Source organism: Heterocephalus glaber, unplaced genomic scaffold (genome assembly GCF_053883595.1).
Source record: "Heterocephalus glaber isolate CG9 unplaced genomic scaffold, H.glaber_assembly_v1.0 deba00001688, whole genome shotgun sequence".
Classification (NCBI taxonomy): Eukaryota; Metazoa; Chordata; class Mammalia; order Rodentia; family Bathyergidae; genus Heterocephalus; species Heterocephalus glaber.
Window position 1 is genome coordinate 10,229,599 of NW_028258413.1, and position 24,439 is coordinate 10,254,037.

The window sequence follows — 24,439 nt, forward strand, 5'->3', positions numbered from 1 at the left end:
CATGAAATTTCTGTGCACCAATATTTGGGGCATATATGTTTGCTATTGCTATATCTTCTTGATGAATTGTTCCCTTTACTGATATGTAAGAGCATTTTTTGTCCCATCTGACTACTTTTGACTTGATATCTGCATTGTTCAATATAACTGTGTTAGTCCTGCTTGCTTCCAGTTTCCATTTGCATGGAATATCATCTTCAACCCTCTACTTTCAGGCTATGTACATCTTTGCAGGTGATGTGTGCTTCTTGCAGGCAACACACAGTTGAGTCTTACTTTTTATTCAATCTACCAATATGTTTCTTTTAATTAAACAATTAAGACAATTTACATTCAGAGATATATTTTAAAACTATGTATTTATTCCTGCCATTTCCTCTTTTTTACGATGCTTTATTCACTTCTAATACTCATTGCTTAGTCTACTTTTCTTCTCTGTGCAGTGGTGCTTAAAGTATCTTTTGAAGTGCTTGCTTAGTAGTCACAAATTCTTGTAATTTCTTCTTATTTTGGAAGATCTTTAATTTTCCTTCAATTCTGAAGGATAAGTTTGCTGGGTATAGTTATTGTTTTCTGTGGTTGAAAACCATTACTTTATGTCTCCCTGGCCTTTAGAGCCTCTGCTGAAAAATCTCCAGTAATTTCTATGTGTTTGCATTTGTAAGTGGCTTGGCATTCATAAGTGTGAGGAACACCTAACAAGTATGTGGCACTTGCTGTGCAACAAAGTGATTTAAGTTCCAAATGACTTAAGTTATGTATCTCTCAAATGATTCCTATAAAGTAGATATTTTTGATATGCTTTTTATAGGTGAAGAAACCAAGACACAGGAGCAGGTACCCCAGTCAGTGTATGACGGAATCAAGTATACCTAAAATGTACCAATAAACTTAATGAACAACAACAACAAAAGATTAGAAAGCAGCCCAGGTAAGCAGGTGCATGCAAATATCCTCATATTCTGAAGCTATGGCAGGGTGATTGTGATTTGAGCCCATCTGGGCAACTTAGCAACTTAGACAGATGCTGCACCAAAATTTAAAACAGGAAAAGGGGTTGGGAATGTACCACAGTGCAAAAACCATTTGTTCCCTGCCTAGTACAAAATCAAGCAATCAATCTAGCAATCTCAGGATGAGAATAGTCTAGCTCCAAAGTGTTCACACTCATCTGTTTACTGCCCTACTTCTAAGGTTTATAGGAAACAAAGGAAGAACAAAGAAGAAAGAAATATTTTAAAACAATTTTAAATTCTTGTGAATACATCAGAACAACTGGAAAATTCCCTCCTGTGTGTATGGGAAAAAAATGAATGAAGCTGTTCACTTCCTTTTTATTGACTACAAAGGAAGATTGATTTGAACATATCAAAGTTTATGTGCTATATCCAATGGGTCTGGGGTCTAGGAATCCCCAGACTCACCCTTGCCCAGTTCATCTCTTTCTCCAGCATAGAAAGAGGAAGAGGAGTCAGAGAAGACTAGATTGGCAAAGCAAAAGTGCTTTATTAAAGATATTGCAAGAGGAAGCCTTACAAAGCCACTCCAATGGGGGCGGGGGGGGTCGTCCAGAACTGGAGCACCTGTGGTTCCGGGGCTGCAGTTCTTCCTGTTTTATAGGGTAGGGGTCTTGTCCCCACTCCCTCCTTAGAGGGTCACTACTCGATTGGTTATTGGACTTGTTGCTAGGGACCAGGTTTTGGTGGGCCAAAAGGGGAATTATTTTTCTGTATCAGAGATAGAACTCAGGACCTTGCGCTTGTGGGGCAGGTGCAGTGCCACTGGGCTAAAGCCCCAGCCTAAAATGGGGAATTTTGGGGGAGAAGTAATCTACTTAAAGAGGAGCTTATGGGGGACAGTGTAGCTACACAGAGGAGGGTTTGAAAACTGATAGATTTCCCTCACCTTAAGATGGCTGCTATTTATAATAGCTGCCTTCTTCTTCTCATAATACCCTGCTTCCCACCAAAACCCAGTTCCAAGATGGCTCCTTTCCTGCCAAACTGGCCTTCTGCTTCCCACAATACCCTGCTCCCCACCTATAACCCAACCCCAAGATGGCTTCACCAAAAGACAAACTTCTTCTTCCCAAAATGCCCCTTTTCTTGCCAAAAGAGTAAGCTGATACTTGCTGTCTTCCCAGCAACTAGTGATGTCACAGGCTCCTCCAATTCCTGGTCATGCACCTTTCAAACTCTCCAGTCCCTAATCATCGCATCCACAAACCCCACCCTCGCTCCCATAAAAGCTTTCCCTACCCGGGCCACACTGTTGCACTTCTTTGTTCAGAAACAGCATGGCAGATTGTCCCTGAAATGTAGGCTTGTGGTTCTGTTCTGGTCTTGGTTTTTGGCTCTTTTACCTGACATATCTGGTGCTGAGAAGGTGGTTCATTAAGTGACAATCCCCCCTGGGTTGGGGTTGATTAGCCTTTTGGCCATCTGCTCCTGACCACATCTGCTGAGCCAGGAACTTCTTGGGGCTTTCTGCCTTTGCCATTGCCAATGCTACACAACCACACTGGTCACTTTTCTCTGGGTGAGTGGCCAGTTCAGCCTCCCTCTCTTTGGGGCCTCTGTTTCATTCTCATTCTGTCCCTCTGGGGACTTCTCAAAAACCCCAGTGCTTGGTCAGAGTTCCCTTGGCCTCTGAGCCCAGGACCATGCTCCTGAGGGATGCCCCATCAGCCTGGTTTCTCTCATTCTCTCCCTGCAGAGACTTGCACAGAGACTGTCAAAAGGGTGGAGGACATTGTTCCCTTTTGCCCTTCTCCTAGGGAGCTGCCTCCTCACCTGTCCTAACATGGGAGCCCAATAATCCAACCACCCCCCACCCCGCCCCTGCAATGTCTCTAGGCTGCCTTCTGACACAACTCAAGCCCCTTGGATTGTTGGGACCAGACGTTAAACCAAAAAGACTCATTTTCTATTGTAAACAGGCTTGGCCTCAATACAAATTAGATAACTGGTCTCATTGGCTCAAAAATGGTACTTTAGATTTTAACATACTGTGCTATTTACGCAATTTAAGTCAATGCCATGGAAAATGGTCAGACATCCCCTAGCTACAAGCCATCTTCTATTTATGCTCTCCACCCTCTCTCTGCCAAACCTGTTCATCTTCTCAGGTACTTCTAGCCCAAACTCTGCCGTCCACCCCTCCCAACTCCTACATGTTCAACCCTGCTGATTACTCACCATTCACACTTCCCCCACCTTATAACCTGCCCAGGTCTTCTTCCATCTCCTAGCACCCTTCTTCACCTCTGTCATCTTGTGACCCTCCCTCATCTCCACCATCTTGTGCCTCCCAGCCCCCCTCCTCAACAGCCACCTTCACCCACACACTCCCCACCCCACACCCATTTTATCTGTTCCACCCTTCCAACATCAGCCTCAGGCACACAGATGCCTCTCCAAGAGGTTGCTGAGACTGAGGGCATTGTTAGAGTACATGTCCCCTTCTCTTTCTCCAATCTTTCTCAAATTGAAAAATGCTTAGGTTCTTTCTTCTCCGATCCTGATGTCTATACTAAACAATTCCACTACCTTACTCATATGACCTGGCAAGATATTGACAAAATTCTCTCTGCCACTCTCTCCCCAGAAGAGCAGCAGAGGGTCTGGAGGGCAGTCCAGGCAGCAGCAGATGATTTCTATGCCACAGACACAACCAAGCTAGTGGGTATACAGGCAGTACCAGATAACCAACCTGATTGGACTTACTAGGATGATGACCCAGGCAGGGACCTCTGGGACTATATGATTGTCTGTCTCATAGAAGGCTTAAAGAGGATTTCCCCAAAGATAGTTAATTTTGACAAGATCAGAGAGATAACTCAGGGAACCCAAGAAAATCCAGTGCAGTTTCTTTCCCAATTGGCCTATACTCTCCAAAAATATATCAAAATTGATCCTACATCTCAGGTGGGCATGATTGTTATTAACATTCATTTTATTTCACAGTCTGCCCCTGACATTAGAAAAAAACTTTAAAAGGTCAAGGAGGGCCCCGAGGCCACACAAACTGAGCTCCTCAACATCACCAATTAAACAACCTGATGCTGAACCTCAAGCTTCGAGAAAAAGAAGAACAGGACAACCCCAGAGCTCATACAAGGGAGGAAATTATTAAGATCAGAGGAGAAATCAATGCAATGGAGACTAAGAGAATGATACCAAAAGATCAATGAAGGCAAGAGTTGGTTCTTTGAAAGAATCAACAAAATTGATAAACCCTTAGCCACCCTTGTCAGAAAAAGGAAAGAAAAGGCCCAAATCTATGCAATTAGGAATGAAATGGGTGAAATTACAACAGACCCAGCAGAAACCCAGAAGATCATCAATACCTACTTCCAGAACCTATACGCCAACAAGATGGACAACACAGAAGAAAGGGACAGATTCCTAGATACATATGAATTACCAAAGTTGAAAGAAGAAGACCTAAAAATTCTGAACAACTCAATATCAACCAATGAAATTGAAAATGTAATTAAAAACTTATCAACTAAGAAAAGCCTGAGCCCTGATGGCTTCACTGCTGAATTCTACAAGACATTTAGAGAGGAACTGCTGCCACTACAGTTTAAACTCTTCAATGAAATTGAAAAGGAAGCAATATTCCCAAATTCATTCCTGGAAGCAAGCATCACCTTGATCCCCAAAGCAGAGAAAGACCCAACCGGAAAGGAGAACTATAGGCCAATCTCACTACTGAACATAGATGCAAAAATCCTTAATAAGATAATGGCAAACAGAAGGCAGAAGATCATCAAGAAGATCATACACCCTGATCAAGTGGGATTCATCCCAGGGATGCAGGGATGGTTCAATATACACAAATCAATGAATGTAATACACTATCTCAATAGAGCCAAGGACAAAAACCATATGATTATCTCCATAGATACAGAAAAAGCATTTGACAAAATCCAACATGAATTTATGATAAAAACCCTACAAAAAATTGGAATAGATGGTCTCTACCTCAAACTGATAGAAACCATCTAGGAAAAACCAGCAGCCAATATCATACTAAATGGTCAAAAATGGAAATTCTTCACACTAAAATCAGGAACAAGACAAGGATGTCCACTATCACCACTCTTGTTCAATATAGTTCTGGAAACATTAGCCACAGCAATTAGACAAGAGAAAGAAATCAAAGGAATAACGATAGGAAATGAAGAAGTCAAATTGTCATTATTTGCAGATGACATGATACTCTATATAGAAGACCCCAAGGACTCCACCAAAAGTCTTCTAGACTTAATAACCAAATTCAGTCAAGGAGCTGGTTACAAGGTCAACACACAAAAATCAATAGCTTTCCTCTACACAAATGACAGACTCACTGAGAGAGAAAGAGGGCAAACAATTCCTTTCACAATAGCATCCAAAAAACTGAAATACCTAGGAATCAACCTAATGATAGAAATCAAAGACCTCTTCTCTGAAAGTTATGGCACTCTGAAAAGAGAGATTGAAGATGATATCAGAAAATGGACAGACATCCCCTGCTCCTGGGTAGGAAGGATCAACATACTGAAAATGGCCATACTTCCAAAACTGTTATATAGATTTAATGCAATTCCAATTGAGATCCCAGCAGCATACTTCACGAACCTTGAGAAAACAATCCAAAAATTCATTTGGAATAAGAAGAGACCCAAAATAACAAAAGCAATTCTAGGTAACAGAGACACGGCAGGGAGTATCGCAATCCCCAACCTGCAACTCTATTACAAAGCTACTGTGATAAAAACAGCATGGTACTGAGAAAGAAACAGACCTGAGGACCAGTGGAACAGACTAGAAGATGCAGAAACAAGGCCAGACACACTCAGCCATCTGATCTTCGATAGAGGTGCCAAACACCCTCACTGGAGGAAAGATAGCCTCTTTAATAAATGGTGCTGGAAAAATTGGGTTTCAACTTGCCAAAGATTAAAACTAGACCTATATCTCTCACCATGCACTAAACTAAACTCAAAATGGATTAAAGCTCTAAATATTAAAACAGAAACTCTGAACCAGTTGGGACAGAGGTTAGGTAGAACCCTTGAAGGTATCAGTGTAGGGAAGCATTTTATGAACAAAACCTCCGTTGCCCGTGAACTAGCACAAACAATCAACAAGTGGGATCTCTTCTTATTAAAGGGCTTCTGCACAGCAAGAGAAACCACCAGCAGTGTGAAGAGACAACCCACAATGTGGGAAAAAATTTTCACCTGTTCTTCCTCAGGCAAAGGTCTACTATCTTGAATCTATAAAGAACTTAAAAAGATCAGACCTCCCAAATTTAAAGACCGAATCCAAATTGGGCATCTGAAATGATCAGACATTTCTCAGACAATGAAGCAGGAATAGCTAATAAATACATGAAAAAAATATTCAACATCACTGGTCATTCGAGAGATGCAAATGAAAACAACACTGAGATTCCACTTCACTCCAGAAGGAATGGCTGTTATCATGAAAACAACCAATAACAAATGCTGGCGGGGCCGTGGGGGAAAGAGGAACCCTGCTCCACTGCTGGTGGGAGTGTAGACTGGTGCAACCACTGTGGAAATCAGTATGGAGATACCTTAAAGAACTAGGACTGGAAGTCCCATTTGACCCCGCTATTCCACTGCTGGGGATCTTCCCCAAAGAATTAAAAGAATCATACCACAATGATATATGTCCACCCATATTCATAGCAACACAGCTTGTAATAGCTAAAACTTGGAAACAGCCGAAATGCCCATCAACTGGAGACTGGACAAAGAAAATTTGCTTTTTTTACAAAATGGAGTACTACTCAGCCATAAAAAATGAGAAATTAGAGACATTGATAGCTAAGTGGATGCACATTGAGGCGATCCTCTTAAGTGAAATAAATAGGGCACACATGTATAAATTCCGAATAGTTTCTCTGATGTGAGAACCTGAAAGTGTAAATAAGGACTAAATGTATAATAGGTAATGTGAAATAGGAAGAAAAGGGACAAAGGAGAAGGAAGTGGGAGGGCTAGGGGAAAGGACAGAAGGGAATGGGATTAATATGAGAAAATGGAAAAACAGGAACAAAATCTTTGTAAATAGGGAGGAATGGAGGAGTTGAAGGGAGGGCTAGGCAAGGGTGAAGAATAAGAACCAAGAGAGACTATGTAAAGGTGCAAATTTCCAATGATGAATGTCATTATATTCTATACCTAAAATGTAGCAATGATTAGAATGAATAATTGATAATGCAAAATAGGCAGAAAAGGTCCAAAGGGGTAGGAGTAGTGGGAGGGGCAGGGGAAAGGAAAGAAGGAAAAGGAAAAAATGATGAGATATGGAAATAAAGTCTTTGTAAATAGGGAAGGGTGGAGGGGCTGAAGGGAGGGCTAGGAATGGGGAAAAAATAAGAACCAAGATGCATTATGTAAAGGTACAATTCCCAATGAGAAATGTAGTTGTGTTGTATACCTACAATGTACCAATGAAAGAATTTAATTTAAAAAAGAAAGAAAGACAGAAACAGAGAGAGGAAGCATAAGGAAGTATTTTACCTAATGAAATCACTTTTTGTACAACTGGTATATCACAAATCAGTTTTCCAGAGAGTTCTGTTTCCTTTTCTTTCTGAATTGATTTGACAGAATAAACTGACAGATGTGGTTGAAACAACGGGTCACGTGTGAAATTGGCTGTTACTTAAGCAAGCAGAACGCTTGTGCAGCACATTTGCTTTGTGCACTGCAGCAGGAACGAAGCCTGAGGATTCATTTTTCTGGCCTGCAGAGGGGACAAAATCAACATGAGCACTGCAGGAAAAGTAAGCAAAAACATTTCACTGTTGGAAGTTTATTCTCATTCATATAATACATAAAATGATACAGTTTTGATGAATAATCTAAAACCAATATCTGCATTAGACATAGTGTACGGTGAAATACAATATGCAATATATGCTATAATATATAAGGAATACTGAACTACAGTAGAAATAAACTATTCTCTTTTTTTTGTTAAATTCTTTTATTGGTACATTGTAGGTATACAACACAATTACATTTCTCATTGGGAATTGTACCTTTACATAATGCATCTTGCTTCTTATTTTTCCCCATTCCTAGCCCTCTCTTCACGCCCTCCACCCTTCCCTATTTACAAAGACTTTATTTCCATTTTTTCCATTTCTTATCATTTTTCCTTTTCCTTCTTTCCTTTCCCCTGCCCCTCCCATTACCCCTACCCCTTTGGACCTTTTCTGTCTATTTTACATTATCGATTATTCATTCTAATCATTGGTACATTTTAGGTATACAATATAATGACATTCATCATTGGAAATTTGCACCTTTTCATATTCTCTCTTGGTTCTGAAATAAACTATTCTTGAATATCATTGATGAGAATGTAAAAAATCTGGAACTAATAAATAGTATTTCCTACATTGAATAAGTTTATTAAATGTTAGTTTATTCCAAGCTAATTGTGACTGATTTGTAAGTCTAATGTTAGAAAAAGTCTTTATTCAAAGTTATCTTTATATTTAAAAACCTTAATTCAAATGTGTGAGTCTTTGGAATCATATTCTTCCTAAGAACACATGAATATTAAGTTTGGGAGAAGGTATATTTCAGGAATTTGATTGAGAAGACTTTCCAGAGAAATCCTATAAAACAGAATTTTCTCCAAGCAAAAGTCAATCAGATTTTATGGAAAATTAATACTAATAAAACTTGAGTTACTCATTAGCACTGAGAATACTGATATTTGATTCTATTTTTTATGGAACTTATTCGTTTACTGTGTTTAAGGCACAGAAAGTTGCAGGCAGCCATTCAGTATACTTAATCCATGCTATTTAATTGCTTGATTGCAAAAGCTTGTGCAGCTCTTTCCAGGATAGTTGCTGTTTTAGGAGTGGATTGCTCCATTCAGCCCCTGGTTATGTGAACTCTCTTGACAGATTCTCAGGTTTCTAGACGCAGGGTGTGAGAGAACAGTGTAAGCCTTGTTGGAAATTATAGAAGTGGCCAGTTGCCAGTGTTCTTATTCTACCTCACATTATTTCACTCATTAATGGATATATTTACATTGGTACTTTACATTTCAAAAGAAAAAGTAGTTATGAAAAATACAAGTTCAATTTACCACTTGAAAGAAATACTGAATCCACAGAGCAAAATATGTAAAGTAAGCCCATTAAGGAAAACAGTAACTGAAGTTATAGGCAATTAGTCCTCTCTGATCACTTAGCTCTGTAGTAGCCCTTCCTGTATGCTCCTCTTCCTGCATTTTATTTTCCTCCACTGCTAAATGATGATGGAAATACCAATTTTAAAGGGAAGTTGTGAGAATGTATTAAGTTAATATTATAAAGCATATAGAAGAGGATCTGGTGCATAGAAATTAGTCAATATATGTTAGTTATGCTATTATTATCATTGTTGCAGTTATTTAAGTTTTTGTTAGTTACATGGTGGTAGAGAAAAGGTAACACTGGACTGATCTCACTTTTCTACCCAGCCAGCTTTTGACTTTGGAAAAATTACTCAGTTCTTGAGTCAATTGAGCCTCAACATTTTCGTCTATAAAATAAAGCAATAATTCACCATCGTTTTCCCAGTAGCACAGGGTATAATGTGCCTGCCAATTTTAAGGTCCCCAATAATTAGGACCTCCCCATTATTAGTATATCACATGTAAGAATCTCATTTTCATTGTGGCATTGACCACTGTGTACATTCCATAAGGTAAACAGATTTGACAAATAAATAATGAAAATCAATTGTCAGAAGAACAAATTCCAACTGAATTTTTCCTATCATATTTGCAATTATGCTAATTCTCTCTAAAAATGCCCTCTTAGCTGCACATATTTTACCATAGTGAAGACAGATTTTATGGTTTATTTCCAAACACTGAAAATGTATATTCATCTTTAATTTGAGGAACATTTATGTGGAAGACGAGATATCTAGAAGTTCAAATACATAGTTCTCAGGCCAGGAATTTAGCTCAGTCGTGCCACTGCAGCCTTGCAAGCACAAGGTCCCAAGTTTGATCCCCAGTACCAAAAATATATATATATATATTGTTGAAAATACATTGTTCTCCAGTTTTGAAATAGTTATGTGTAGATGAAAACTTATGTGGACGCACACATACACGCACACACACACACACACACACCCTAGTAGCTTTCACCTCTGTAATTTTAGCTTAAATCTAATCTGGAAGAAGCCCTAATATATGAAGTACATATCAAACTAGGCTGTTAAAGCTGTTTCACAGGAGTAGTATAAACACAAGTCACACAGAAGTGGCAGAGAAAGAAAATTAAAGAGGAGACATAAACAAATAGAAAAGGAGAAGTCATTCTTGGCAGAAAGGTTAGTATGAGATTATTATAAAATCAGGTCTTGCTGGGAATGATAGTACATACCTATAATCCTAGCACTTGCTAGGCTGAGGAAGGAGGATCGCTGAGAGTTTGAGGCCAGCCTGTGCTACTTAATGAGTTCAAGGCCAGCTTGAACTACATAGTACAACTCTATCATTTAAAAAACAAAGAAAAGAATCAGATCCTTTTGGTTTAAGCAGAAAATTTTGCAAGGGGATAAATATGCACAGATACTGACACTATCACTGACATTGTCCACGAAATAATGGTAATTAAAACTTCATGTAGGGCCAGGGATTTAGCTCAGTGATTTTGCTGCCTTCTGTGCAAGTGCAAGGACCCAAGTTCAATCCCCAGCACCAAAAAAACAACAACAACAACAAAAAAAACTTCATGTATAAGTCAACAGTTGTGGATAAACAACTCCAGAACAACAATAGGAAGTATCAGGAGTAAACACCTTTAGAAAAAAGAACAACAGGGCCGAGAATTTAGCTCAGTGATACCATCGCCAGCCTCACAAGCGCAAGGTCCTGAGTTCGATCCCCAGTACCAAAACAACAACAACAAATCTGCGTTGGGGATTTATAGCTCAGTGGTTCTGCTGCCTGCCTCAAAAAAAGGAATGGCATAAGTATGGCCTAAAAGAATGTGTTCTGTTTAGTCTTGATGTTTTATAAAGTTAGTTGTGTTTCTGTCACTCTGCTATTGCTTTGCACATTTTTAAAAGGTATTTTTATTCTTGTAAACTAAAAGACTTCATTTCTACACAGAACGTGTTAAGTATGAGACATGGGGCTAGAGGTCGTATGTACAAAGGTGAAGAGACACAATCACTGATGGCAAGAGCTTCATCTTTCTGTCTGCTTTTCCAGGTCATAAAATGCAAAGCAGCTGTGCTATGGGAGATAAATAAACCCTTCTCCATTGAGGAGGTGGAGGTCGCACCCCCTAAGGCCCATGAAGTTCGTATCAAGGTGAAAACTTTTCTACTTCTATTTCATTTTAGGTCTAAAACCTGAGAACTTCTCAAAATCAGTAAACATTAGATGTTTTCTTGGTGTTAATCTGTAATATTTGCTTCCATGAAACAGTATGAATTCTTGTGTATTATGTAAAACAAACATTTCAGGATCAGTCATTTAACAGGATTCATTATTCTAAATTGTTTAATCCAGAAAAGAAAGGTTGAGGAGAGTTTTGGAGATTCTTGAGGATAAAGAATTGTTTGGTGTTTGGAAGGAAGGTGGATTATTAACAAGACCTTGAAACTCTTCAGAAGCAAAATTTTGGGAAACTGAGGATGTTAAATCTTCTGAGAGTCATGGTTGTTTCTGGATCTTATTATCTGCCCTTCCATCTGTAGATGGTGGCTGGAGGAATCTGTCGCTCGGATGACCATGTGGTTACTGGACACTTTGTAGTTCCTCTTCCTGTGATTCTAGGCCATGAGGCAGCTGGCATCGTGGAGAGCACTGGAGAAGGGGTCACTTCAGTAAAACCAGGTATAGAACTCACATTCACTAAACATACTTTGGTTCATGATGCCAGGATCATCCAGGCTAGATCAGGGACTGCAGCACCTGGAGATGGAAAATCTTGCGGAAGGTCCCGGATGAGCTGGGAACACCCAGGTGGCCCCTTTTCCTTTCTCTCTGCCTGTCTCAGGCGTGCTGCATGCAAAGGATCATGTATTTTCTCCTTCAGCAACTATCTATTGCGTTTATTCTCGATTCCAGGCACCAGGTTAGAGCTGGGTATACAAGGGGATCCCGATCACACAGTGCCCTCCGGAGTGCAGTTCATAGTCTAATAACTTCCTTGTTAGTGTGGCAGCACTGGCTCTATCAAGATCCAAGCAGAACTACAAATGGGACAAGGAAAAAACATAAGCCTACATCCCAGTCTCTAGATCAGTGTATGAAACTGCTCTGTGCTGACTTCACAAGATGGGGCTGCAAGGCTCTGACTGAGTCAACAGGATCTCCTGTCAGCTCAGGTGTGAAGCCTGCTCACCAACTTCCTCTTCCAAGATGGCGGCCTTCCTGATCATGAAACCATTACAACAGAGCAGAGGGAAGGAAATGAAAGACACACAGCAGGAAGCATGCAGCCACAAATGTCACTTTTAAAATGTTAGTCATGATTAAACTTGACTGGTTACAAATGAATAATTATTTCATTTTACTACTTAATCCTAATTTCATTATGTAGCATTATCATTTTGTAATGAGGTGTGAGTTGACAAAACATTTCTATGCCCCGTCATCTTCACATAATGTTTGTTCATAAGATGTAGCCCAATAATTTTTCTTGGTCTAGTTGAAAAGATAGCCATATGATTTAAAAGACAAACTATGTTTAAATCTAAAACATCACTTTAGCCAGTACATTCATCCTCCATCTTTTCCAAATACATTGTTAAACTCTGAACAGAAAATAAAACAAAGAGCATAGTTTTTGGTTGAGGTCATGTTATTTCCTTTAGGTAGAAAAAACTGACAATACATGACAATTTTTCTTTTGCCCTACCCTATCTACAGGAGAAGTAATCTATTTTTTTCAGAAATCACTAGCTAAAATCATTTGAATTTCAGTTACTATTCTAAAAGAAAGTAGCTAATTGATTGTTAAGATTTTTAGTGGAATTTCTTGAATTTTTTGTGCCACTTTTGTTAGTTTTAGCTTTAAAAAACCATGATTTTTAAAAGCTTTCATTCACAATGAAGATAAGCTCTTGAAATCTGAAGGATTGATGATCAAACTTCTCATTTTTTAATGTAACCATACTGAATCTTTATTTTATTGGAATCATATTTATTGTTATTTAAATATATTGTAGCTTTATACAAAATAACCCATCTTCCCAACATCTCATGGAAACTAAAATTCATATTTATATTTGCAGTGATCTTATTAAAGCTTTCATTAAAAATTTAATGTGGTCATGTGTAAAGTTCCCAGGTAAAATCAGTGTCTGCAACAATGTTAACTATTTTTTTGTTTGTTTGGTTGGTTTTTTTTTTTTTTGGTACCGGGGATCAAACTCGGGTCCTTGAGCTTGCGCAGCAGGCAGTGAAACTACTGAGCTAAATCCCCAGTCCAACAAGGTTAACTATTAATATAGTGGAAATAATTTTTAATCCATGTTGTTATCTACACCTTCATGTCTTCTTTGGATATCTTCAGACACATAATCCAAATAGATAATAGTGCTGAAGGCAATGACCAGTGATATACTTGTGAATGGACTGTATTTCTTGGAGAAATTTTCAAAGACACATGCCTCTATGTGTAAGCTTTATGTTCTTTATTTATTACTTCTTGGGTAGAAATTGAAAAAAAATTTATTGTATTTCCCTTTCAGGTGATAAAGTCATCCCATTGTTTATTCCCCAGTGTGGAAAATGCAGAAATTGTAAACACCCAGAAGGCAACCTCTGTATGAAAAATGAGTAGGTGTCTTCCCTCTCCTTGCTCTGCTAATGAAGTTGTCCATTAGTTGTGCTCCATCTCATGTCCTTCATGTCTCTGTGTCTCACCAACCAGTGCATCACCGCCTATGGGAACCTTGCTGGATGGAACCACCAGGTTCACCTGCAGAGGGAAGTCCATTAACCACTTCCTGGGCACCAGCACCTTCTCTCAGTACACAGCGGTGGATGAGATCTCTGTGGCTAAAATTGATGCGGCTGCACCGCTGGAGAAAGTCTGTCTCATCGGCTGTGGATTTTCCACCGGTTATGGCTCTGCAGTCAAAGTTGCCAAGGTAGGGTTGGCAGTGGTCAATGACACCAGGTACACTCGGCCTGTCAGCAATCATGGAGAAGAAGTTTTTTCTAGGGATCATGGGTTATTTTCATAGATTTGTGGGATTGATAATTTACAGGAAAGTAGACCCAGAAAGAAAGTGAAAAACCATCCTATGAAATTCACCTGTTTATCACAAATGAAAATGCTGTTGATACTTAGGTAAAGAAGAGTAAAGATTTCATTTTCAACACTTAGTCTATATTTGCTTTCATGAGAATACTGAGCTTTAGATCTGGGGACTTGTTTTATTCTACACTTGGAGTGTACAGATACACACATCAGGACAATAGATTTCTCTAGGTTTGAGGGAGCCAATGTAAACAAAATGTAGGGGATTTTTTCTACTTCAACTTTTAACATACAAACAGCTAGGCACCAGGTCAACCTATTTCCTCCCTATCTATGTTCCCAGAGGTGAAGGCTGAAGATAAACCAGCCTCCTGTCCCTGGCAGCCAGGAACCAACAGCTCTGACACACCAGACATCAGATGAACAGTGGCCCTAAAGGGTTGTTTTTAAGGACAAATGTGTCTGTATTCACCATATCCAGGATTCAGGTCAACAGTGTATTCCAAACCTTACTTGAAACAACCTCACACCAAGGGTCACCCACTCTGTGAACATAATGAAGCATCACATTTCTGCCACTCCTTAGGGGATTTCAGTACCACATCTCCCTTGCCACAACACACATACATCAGAAATGGTATGTATCGGTAGAAATTCATTATAGACACCTCTTCCCAAGTGCTATAGCATGGTTTGTTTTATAAAACTGAGGTCGAGCCACATAAAGTTATTTGCCTAAGGTTTTAAAGCGACTGAGACTGGAGTCTGAGACTGGAGTCTCCCTTGAGATTTTGATCTGAAATCATGGTACAAAATTAGTAGCACTTTTGAATTACAACTGTGAGCCCCATGTATCTTAAGTTGCAAATGGTGTTGTGCTTCATTGCGCTTAATACCATTTGATGAAGGAATGACTGAGTAAACACCCTTAAGGAAATATCCCGATGAGCTTGCTTGGGACAGGTATATTTTGTCTACTGAAGGCTGACTAGAGAAGATTGGGCTTGTTCAACAGCCACAGCCAGTTAAGCCATGTAGAGCACGTGAAGAGCATCTTTTCAAGTCAAATTGCTGTGACTTCAGCCTAAGCCCAGTTAGTCCTTGTTCAGTGGCCTTGTCGGTTGTAGCAGGTAGTCTAAATGAGGCTATACACAAACAGAATCAGAGGACGGTCAGGGAAAGGGTTTCAACATTACTAAAATCTAGACTAATTATTTTTGCATTACTATTCATTAATTTATTTTAAATATGGGGATAAAGACCTATACACATCACATTGGTCTCGTGTTCTTTTCTTAAGATTTGTTAAATTTTGTCCTATTGTTTAAGCTTTTTGTTACAAGGATGAATCCTACATGCTTCAGAGCTATTTTCTGTTCTCATTGCATTGCTCATGACTACTGAAATTTACTGAACTAAGCAAGGAGTTAATTATTGATGGTTTGATTAGACTATAGTTAACTTTCCTGGAGTAACCTCATCCCTTTGTGTCATATCCCCAAAATTGTTTTGTGTGTGTATCAAAAACTGAAGCTGGTTGTTAATGGATCAGAGAGTATCATCATGATTAGAGTCATTGGTACTCAGAGCTGAAAGCTTATTCAGCCCACTGGTTCTCAGAGCTTTCCATCAGAGTACACTGGAGACAGAGTAATACCTGCAGGTAACACCTATTTCATTGGCATGGGTGTGGCAGGAACAATGTGAGTTTTGAAAGCTCCCAGATGAGCCTTGAGTATAGCCAAGTTTGAGAACCACTGGTTTAGTTCAGGTCCCTCACTTTAAACATGATGTAACTGTAGCCCAAAGGGGCTCGACAGCAGGTTGACACAGAGTCTGAGTAGCTCCTGAGAAGAAACAAGGCTGGCACTTTAAATGCCTTAGCACTTTCTAACAATCCCTATCAATCCACTCTTGAAAAACACAGGTCACCCAGGGCTCCACTTGTGCTGTGTTTGGCCTGGGAGGAGTTGGCCTCTCTGTTATCATTGGCTGCAAGGCAGCTGGAGCAGCCAAGATCATTGCAGTGGACATCAACAAAGATAAATTCAAAAAGGCCAGAGAGGTGGGTGCCACTGAGTGCATCAACCCCCAAGACTATGACAAACCCATTGAGCAAGTGCTACAGGAAATGAGCAATGGAGGTGTGGATTTCTCCTTTGAAGTCATTGGTCGGCTTGACACCATAGTATGTATCAGTATTTGCTTTGATATCTCACCTTCTGCAACCTAGAATATGCTTCTAGGCAATCAAATATAAATATTATAAGTAAATATATTTTAGAAATATACTTTTCTATCTCCTGCTTGTTACTTGGATTGTTAAATTTGAGGTTATGAGAAATCCTTCATTCCATAAGGTAGGTGATATTACATGATATTTCTTTACTGATGGAAACCGTTTATATTTTAATTGAACCATTACCAATTAATGTTCTTGATTTGTAGCAAAAATAGTTTAAGAAGGAAATATAAATAATACAAATTCTGTACTTAAGGAAGCAAATTTTTTCCCTATACATTATTAACAATTATTGTTTAAAATGTTTATGTTTAAATAAATTCTGAAAACTATCCAAAAACGTAGTGGACCACGTATTATCTTATTAAGTGAAAACATACCCTAAGGAAGGCACTTGCTTTCTTGAGTCGCTGTATTTTACCACAAGCACACCCCCATGCATGGCACACAGCAAGCAGAAAATGCTTTTTAAAAAACAATGAATAGGGCCTGGGATTTAGCTCAGTGGTTCCAGCACCTGCCTCGTAAGCCCAAGGTCCTGAGTTTGATCCCCGGTACCAAAAAAGAAAAGAAATATCACCCCGCAATTATAAGAAATGTTTATCTCACAGCACTGTTACAGAGTATATGAGTTAGTGCATGTGGAATACTTCTCATGGTGTAATCTGTCATGTGATAAATAAGCTCTGAATGAAAATCAGCTGGTGTCATTAATATGAAATACTATTTCCAAGCTTGCAGTGCTTACATCATGTTTAGAACTTATGGGATATTACTTTCAAACTATTTCAAATATCAGTTGCCATGGAGAGAACACCTCGCCATTCATATTTCACCTAACCAGAGTTCTATAAATATCTACTGAATGTTTGGTGCTAGGGACCAACACATCCCTCTCTTCACAGGTGAGTCCCACCTGTGCTGCTAATGCAGAAACATACCTCAAGAGAAAAGGTTTTATAACCTTGGCCTGGGACAATATACCACATATGATGGCTAGTCTAAGAAAGTCTATCTTTTTCCAAGGCTTTAGCTTTCCTTGTTATATTCTCTTTTTTTTTTCCTCATGTGGAACTGCATTGGTCCTTTATTGGAGACACCAAAAGACAGACATGTTCTGAGGATATCTGCTCTTCCAGATTTCACACTTCAGAATCAAAGCCTAATTAATTATATATCTTGTAACCTATTCTTTTACTACAGAACATAGTTAAAATTCTGCCTTGAGAGGAAGGCTTTGTAGACTGCCTTTTAAGGTTCTAGAATAATGGGTGCAGTTTAAAGTTCAACCAGGATACATTCCAGGAAGGTAAGGTATAATTTAAAGCAGATCCTTTTTAGAAATTGACAATAGAATAGAAATCTCTTATAAGCAAAAATAACCAAAAAGAGAGAAATTGTGAGAATGTACTAGTTATGTCTTTTCCACCATCTAAAGACATGACTGAGATAATGAAAAATGAAGTAACTGACTTTCATATTATCTGCAAATTATGATAAAACCAACAGCAACCTCTCTGACAACCCAGACTTTATACATCTTTAATAATATTTGCCTGCTTATATATTTGTAAGGAAGAAATTCATGCATTCATTCATTCAAATAGTAATTTCTAGGCAATTTTCCAAGCCACAACACAGTGCTGGTCTCAAGGAAGAATGAAAAAGCAAAAGTGTACTTTTTTGATCCACATAGTTACAACCTAGTTAACTAAATTTTACATGACATGGTGTACCATGAGTATGGCAACCAGGGAATCTACTTTGAGGGTGCTAAATATTTATTTGTGCTTATTCCAGACTTCTGCCTTGCTCTGCTGCAATGGGTCATTTGGTGTGAGCATCATTGTTGGAGGCCCTCCTGATTCCCAAACCCTTTCAGTGAATCCCATGCTGCTGTTGACTGGACGCACCTGGAAAGGGGCCCTCTTCGGTGGTAGGTAGCAAAGTGTGAGGACCGAATTGGTATTAACGTCAGAATTTTTTCCCTTTTACTAGTGACAAGGTCATGTTTGGAAAACCATCATAGTCAAAAAAGCAATTAAAATTCCTGTTGTATTTATAGCATCCAAAACAATTAGATAAGGAATAAATGTAGAGAGAAAGTTCCAGGACAGACTTCTCTGGCATCCCAGCTCAGTAAGGAGGGATTTTCAGCACCAGGTCTTTTTATACTTGTGAATGCATGGGGCACCAAATTTCCTAGCAGGACACACACAGGAAATGTACAGCAATAGTCAGTGTCTACACTCTTTACTCACTTTATGACTCTTTACACACTTTCAAACTTTCTCCTTGACTTTGGGCAGTCATATAATTTCTCTGTGAAAGAGCTAATAAGGACTCTACAGCTAGTTATGGGCTCTAGTTTATTTGGGGCATTGAAACACAGGCAAAGCACTGAAAAATGATGTGGAAGGCCTCCGTCTTATACTGTCTTCTGCAGTAAAGTCTGCAGAGGGTAGCACTTTTTATAACCTTTCATTTTACTTTTACTTGAAAGTCTCCTCTCCTGTTCTCCTGCTTATCCCTGTTGACTCTAACAATGCTGTCTTTCTTTCAGGTTTTAAGGGTAAAGATTCTGTTCCCAAACTTGTGTCTGATTTTATGGCAAAGAAATTTCCACTGGATCCATTAATAACCAATGTTTTACCTTTTGAAAAGATAAATGAAGGATTTGACCTGCTTCGTTCTGGGAAGAGGTAGATTTTAAGTTTCTGTTTATCGTAGGGAACTGGCTAACAGAGAATGAGAAAGTAGAGGTTTGTGTGAAACCTGAAGAATACCTAAAATCACATTGTGGGAAGTTAAGTACATTTGCGTAGTATTTCCTATCCTGCTAAAGCCAAATCATGTTGCTTTAGAGCAAATCTGAGCAATTAGAGCCAGCCAGCTTTGCATGAGAGCACACTCAGTTTTTCCAGAGAAATTTTCAGAGTCACCAAATCATAATTAGATCATGGGGTCCGTGAAGCCTCTCAGTGACCACTAAATGCTAAACACAAAGGGCTGTAATTGTTGTAGAGTAAGTCCCCAACATATAAATATTCGAGTTGTGAACTTTCACAGATACTAACGGACCTTGCATTACAAACATCACGTGTCTGCCGGACATTGTCACAGTTGCGTTGCTGTGTGCTTACTGCACAGTGCAATAGTGTACAGTAGTACAGTACAGTCAGGGCCATACTGTATTTCTGCGTGCGTGTGTTTATGCTTTACCTTATATATTTGTGTCAAAGGTGTGTAAGAATCACTTTGGCAGACTTAATGAATGAATCTGACTTATGAGCGTTCTCCCTGAAAGGCAGTCTTTCATAAGTCAGGGGCTTATTTTCAGGACATCCCTAAACTTTTATTGTAAGAGCAGGGAGGACTACAGTGATTGTTTTCAATTCATATACTACTAATTTTTCCTATAAGAGTACATTTATTATTTCTTTTTGCAGTTTACAAAGAAATTTTCACAAAGAAAGTCATGGTTCAAAATGCTATTCTAAAAGCTTACGTCTCCCACTTGCTCCAAAGATTAGAGCAAAAAGCCAGTGCATTCTACTTCTGACATTTCACACTTACAGCCACCTAATCAAATGAATTTGGCACCTGCATTTGCATGTGTATAGGTAGTAGCGGTTACATATAACCCTCTTTGTCTAGCTCCATTGTACAGACATTTCTGCTAGCATCCTTCTCATAAGTTTTAAGTATGAATAGTATTTTTAATGCCCTTACATAAAATATTGTATCAGATACCTCATCTTACACACATTCCTGAGGGATGGCAAAGAGCATTGTCTGTTCTTCTCATGGCGTTACCTCCTGTGATTATCAAACAGTGATGGTGTACGGGCCTCAGTTGCACCATCTTTGGGGAAACTGAGCTACTGTGAGAATATGACTTGGCTAGAATCATGCCAACAGTAGTCAGAGGAGACACAATTCAAAGTTGCTGTAGTTGGAAAACTCCACTTGTTTTTCATGAAACCATACAGCCTTTTGTTGGTTGCAGAGCTGCACATGGTAGTCATCAAATGTTAGTTGTTATCATCATCTTCAGGATGAAAAGAATGATGGATATACATTAAAAAAATCAGAGAGATGTGCTGAGCAACAAATTAATTCATTAAAATGCCTCAATCTTCTTTATGAGAATCCTTGTATTCAAATATGCATATTTAAATAAAATAAACTGTATGAATTAGCAACAATTAAACATTATACTATATAGAATTGGTAAAGATATGATGACCTGGGCACTTTCATGTCCTGCTTAAAGGAATATGATTTTTGTAACTTTTGGGAATATAATTTTTGTAACTTGGGAAAACAATTTTTAAATTTTATCAAAAAAGTCCTAGATTTTTTTGTCCAAATAATTCTATTATTTAAGAAAATCTATTAGGGGCTAGGGATTTAGCTCAGTGGCACCAAGCCTGCCTGGCAAGCACAAGGTCCTGAGTCCTATCTCTGGTACTGAAAAAAACCTATTATACGGAAATAATTATGGAAATATATATGTGTGTGTTTACATATGTTTAAATGTTATTATAACGTCAAATTAGAAATATCCTAAAATTCCAACATTAATGGAGCACTTAAATTCCAACCACATATTAGAAATTAATGAAGACATTTAAAAATGATTTTACTGCATGGGAAATTCTCACAGTATTATATTTGACACATAAAACACAAAAAACAACACTATAGAAAATATAACCACAAATTTCAGTAAGAACATATAGAATAGATATATGCCTAGGAAAACATTGATAAAAATGTAAGAAAATAACAATAGAACAATGTTATCTCCAAATTGTGTAACAATAGGTTATTTTTACTTTCATCTTTACACTGTCCTGCATTTTTAATTATCTGCATGTATTTTTATATATGTCTAAATACACACACATATCATCTATATACATAGAGAGAGATCATATATTTATCATCTATTTCAAAGAATAGTATCCATCAGGAGGTGCTTCATAGAAAGGGAGTTATTTCCTGTATAAGTGTCAATTTCTAATTTACCTTAAGGATGAAGTTTCTTAGAATTATACAAACCAACTTCATTTTCTAATTCTGTAAGTCCTTAAACATCTCCGTATCAAAGCTTTGCTAAGCCTTCAACATGATCTCAATTTTATTAAACTATCAGTTTTTTCAGACAAATTATGTATTGTCTTATAATTTGGACAACGTTTTATTTGGGTTTTGATCCCAGGATCCACCTATCCTAGTTGTGTGACCAAGAACAAGTTTCAAATCTCTTAAGGCTCACTTTTTATAATCTTTAGCATGGAATGAATATGAAGGCCTACCTCATACCATTGTTGTTTAGTTTGACTTTTAAAAGAGATGATATTTAAAAAGCATCTACAAAGAATATGACAAATAGTATAACCCATTGTTGTTTTATATTCCTTATTATGCTAGGCATGTAGGATCTAAAAATGATTTTTAAAGGATGATAATGTAGAATTGAAGTCTAAATTGCAGTCATATCAGGATGTTATGAATGAGTTTAAGATTGTAAGGAACACCAAGATTGAAAAGAGATCGAAAGAGAACCAGAAAAGTAAAACTTGCCCTTATTCTGATTTGGCTTTAATCCACAGGGATAGGAATGGGGTGGATGGGAACATGGATAATTTTCACTGAGATACAGCAAGTGTTTCCTTCACTTGCATGGAACACTGTGAAGAGTCTAAATGTTAAAACAATATGTTTTATTCTCTGTTTCAGTATCCGCACAGTTCTGTCATTTTGAGATGAACCAGATGCCTTCTCTTACATCGATCCTCTGACTCCTCCATGCCAGATTATCTGAATCACCAGGAAGACAACCTTATTAACTATTCTTCAGCAATGTAATCAATAAATTTCTATTGTATTTGTCATTGTGTTTACTTTATGGATACCGTGATTCTAACAAAAATTTCTTTAGGATATGATAGATTATTTTAAGCTTATAACACTCGGATCACACACAAACTTAAAACTGCACATGAACTCCATTATGCCCATTTTGATTTTTTGGTGGTACAATTGACATCGTTTTATACCGTCTATCCTTTAGCAAATTATTGTGGTTGATATTTTTAATAGTTTTGTCATTTGTGCTTCAAAATAAATGCATAATTTATACATCTCCATTACAGTGTTAGAGCATTTTGTTTTGTTTTGTTTTTTTGGTACCGGGGATCGAACTCAGGACCTTGCACTTAAGAGGCAGGTGCCAGAACCACTGAGCTAAATCCCTGGCCCATGTTAGGGTATTTTAATTTGAATGTGCTCTTACTTTTACCGGTGACTTCTTATGCGTTCAGATACTGTTATGTTACTCATTAGCATGCTTTCTTTTGATATGAAGAACTCCATTTAGCAATTTTTGTAAGGCAGATCTGGTGATGAAATCCCTTAGGTTTTGGTTATTAGGAATTCTCTTTATTTTCTTATTTTTGAAGAACACTTTGCTAGTTATAACATTCTTGGTCACCAGTTATTTTCCTTTAACTCTTTAAATATACACTCTCACTCTAATCTGGCCTCTAAGATTCTGCTGGGAAATCTGCTGGTAGCCATATTGAAATTTCCTTGTGTGCTATTACCTCTCTCTGTGTTCATGGTGCTTCCTTTGCCTCTGAACACTGATAGCTTTAGTATAATATACCCTGAGGTAATCTTGTCTAAACTGCATCTGATTGGAGACTTTCGACCTTTCTTAGCTGGATATTTGTATCTTTCTCCAAGTTGGAAAAGTTTTATGCTATAATTTCTTTAAATTTTATACTTCTTTATCATTCTCTCCTTAATCTTGAAATTCTATGACTTGAATATTTGCTAGTTTAATGCTGTTCCATAAATTCCATAAGCTTTCTTTATTATTTGACGTTTTTTCTCTCACTGCATATATGCCAATAACTTCTCTTCAGGGTCACAGATACTTTCATCTGCTGTTGATGCTCTTTTGCATTTTTCACTTCACTTATGGTATTATTTTTGTTTCTCTGTTAAACATCCTGCTCTGGTAATTTATTGTTTGTGTCATTTGGTTGAATGGATTTTTCTATATTTTGTTCAAATTTGCTGGCTTCCTTACAATAGTAATATTGAATTCTTTGTTACACTGTCCTAAGTCTTCACTTCCTTAGGGTTAGGCACTTTAGTTTGCTTTCTTCATGATGTTCTGTTCCCCCAATTGTTCTTGATATCTGTGGTTGTGGATTGGTACATGTGTGTCTGAAGAGCTATATAGTCCTTCTAGTCTTCACGTAGTGGCGTTTTCTGGGGAACTCCTTCAGAAGTCAGCCCCCTCAGAGATTCTAGGTAGCCTGCCTAGTACAGAGTGTGTAAATTTCAAAGTTTAATGTATTATATGTAGGTCTTTCATTCACTTTTAATTGATTTTTATACAGTGTGAGAGATAAGGATCTACTTTTAACTTTCTACATATGAATACCCAGTTTTCCTAACCCCATTTATTAAAGAGGGTGTCCTCTCTATAGTGTGTTTCTGTCTCTTGTCATGAACTAGATGGCAGTCTGTTGGATGTTTCTCTTTGCCTGTGTCCTCTGTTCCATTCCGTCTGTCCACACAGCCATTTTACATCAGTATGATACCATTTTTCTCACTATGGTTTTGTAGTATATTTTGAAATCAGGAATTGTGATGAGTCCATCAGTGTTCCTTTTCCTCAGGATTGCCTTGGCTATTCTAAGTCTTTCGTGCCTCCAGGAAAATTTTTAGGATTGTTTTTCTTCTGTCAAGTATGTCCTCAAATATATTGATGAATATTTTATTGAATGTGTGCATCACTTTCAGTAATATAGTCATTTTAACAATCTTAACTCTACCAATCCATGAGCATGGAAAGTCTTTCCATCTAGCACTGTCATCAGTTTCCTTCTTTAATGTTTTGTAATT

The 24,439-nt window shown here is 38.0% G+C and overlaps 1 protein-coding gene across 3 annotated transcripts; it reads left to right on the forward strand.

The window, feature by feature from the left end:
- Positions 1–7,633: 7,633 nt before the first annotated feature.
- On the forward strand, positions 7,634–22,668 carry LOC147821913 (alcohol dehydrogenase 1-like). 3 transcript variants are annotated; one of them, XM_087198755.1, is made up of 9 exons: positions 7,634–7,809; positions 11,262–11,363; positions 11,753–11,891; positions 13,754–13,841; positions 13,936–14,155; positions 16,196–16,456; positions 18,311–18,446; positions 19,074–19,212; positions 22,259–22,668. In XM_087198755.1, the coding sequence occupies exons 1-9, from the start codon at positions 7,792–7,794 to the stop codon at positions 22,281–22,283; spliced, it is 1,128 nt and encodes a 375-aa protein (XP_087054881.1). In that variant the 5' UTR covers positions 7,634–7,791; the 3' UTR covers positions 22,284–22,668. The 3 variants fall into 3 exon arrangements, with proteins under 3 accessions (XP_087054881.1, XP_087054882.1, XP_087054883.1); XM_087198756.1 differs by lacking the exon at positions 11,262–11,363 and having other exon boundaries at positions 7,690–7,809; XM_087198757.1 differs by lacking the exon at positions 13,754–13,841 and having other exon boundaries at positions 7,704–7,809.
- Positions 22,669–24,439: the final 1,771 nt, after the last annotated feature.